Below are 1,109 nucleotides of genomic sequence, written 5' to 3' on the forward strand. Positions count from 1 at the left end.
ATGGCATGTTGCATACGGACAGCCTCTAGTGGGTAATCCCCCTTGGCAGTCTCTCCTGACAACATGATACAGTCTGCTCCATCCAAGACAGCATTGGCAACATCACTGCCTTCTGCCCGGGTGGGACGAGGCTTCTTAATCATACTCTCCAACATCTGTGTGGCACAGATTACAGGCTTCCCCGCCCTATTGCAGCGCCCAATCATCATCTTCTGAGCAAGGAAGACTTTCTCCGCCGGAATCTCAATTCCAAGGTCTCCTCGTGCCACCATTATCCCATCACTGGCCTCCAGGATCTCGTCAAATCTGCGCACGCCTTCATGGTTTTCTATCTTGCTGATTATCCGGATGTTCTTCCCCTTTTCTCCTAAGACGTTCCGGACTGCTTCAACATCTGAAGCTTTGCGGATGAAAGATGCAAATACCATGTCCACATCCTGCTCGACTCCAAACTTCAAGTCCTGGATGTCCTTCTCAGAAACAGCAGGAAGATCAACAGCTGCACCAGGGAGGTTTACCCCCTTCTTACTGCCCAAGGTACCACCATTCTCCACCTCAGTAAGGACGTAATTATCACCAATTTCTTTCACGAGTAGAGAGATGAGACCATCATCCACATAGACTTTGCTGCCTGGAGACACGACCTTGGGCAAGTTCTTATAGTCCACCCAGAGATTTTTCTCATCACAGTGGTCCATGAAGGCATCATCCAGTGTCAACTTGAGCTCAGCGCCCTTTTTCAACTCCACCTCTGCTGTGGCACATCCCTTTACAAGTCCTGTTCGAATCTCTGGCCCTTTGGTGTCCAGCGCAACTGCCACTGGTCGGTAGTGAATGGGGGTTGAAGCAAAGCTCTCTGTAGCCGCCCTTACGTTCTTAATCGTGCTTTCATGGTACTCGTGTGTTCCGTGAGAAAAGTTGAGGCGAGCTACATTCATTCCAGATTTTATCATCTCTTTCAATATCTCAACAGAACGGGATGCAGGGCCGATGGTGCAGATAATCCCTGTGTTTCTTGCCACGATTGGTTCAGAGTCAATGTCCAGGCGGCACATGTGCTCCAAGAAAGTGTCAGCCATGGCAGCATGGAGTTGCTGGGTCTGGATAAA

At 49.8% G+C, this 1,109-nt stretch overlaps 1 protein-coding gene across 1 annotated transcript; it reads right to left on the reverse strand.

The window, feature by feature from the left end:
* Positions 1-7: 7 nt before the first annotated feature.
* On the reverse strand, positions 8-1,106 carry LOC117800093 (pyruvate kinase PKM-like; the record flags this gene model as incomplete). The annotated part of the gene is made up of 1 exon (XM_034652625.1): positions 8-1,106. A coding segment is annotated over one exon (1,099 nt), but the record flags the coding sequence as incomplete, so codon positions are not given.
* Positions 1,107-1,109: the final 3 nt, after the last annotated feature.

Source organism: Ailuropoda melanoleuca, unplaced genomic scaffold (assembly GCF_002007445.2).
Source record: "Ailuropoda melanoleuca isolate Jingjing unplaced genomic scaffold, ASM200744v2 unplaced-scaffold63398, whole genome shotgun sequence".
NCBI lineage: Eukaryota > Metazoa > Chordata > Mammalia > Carnivora > Ursidae > Ailuropoda > Ailuropoda melanoleuca.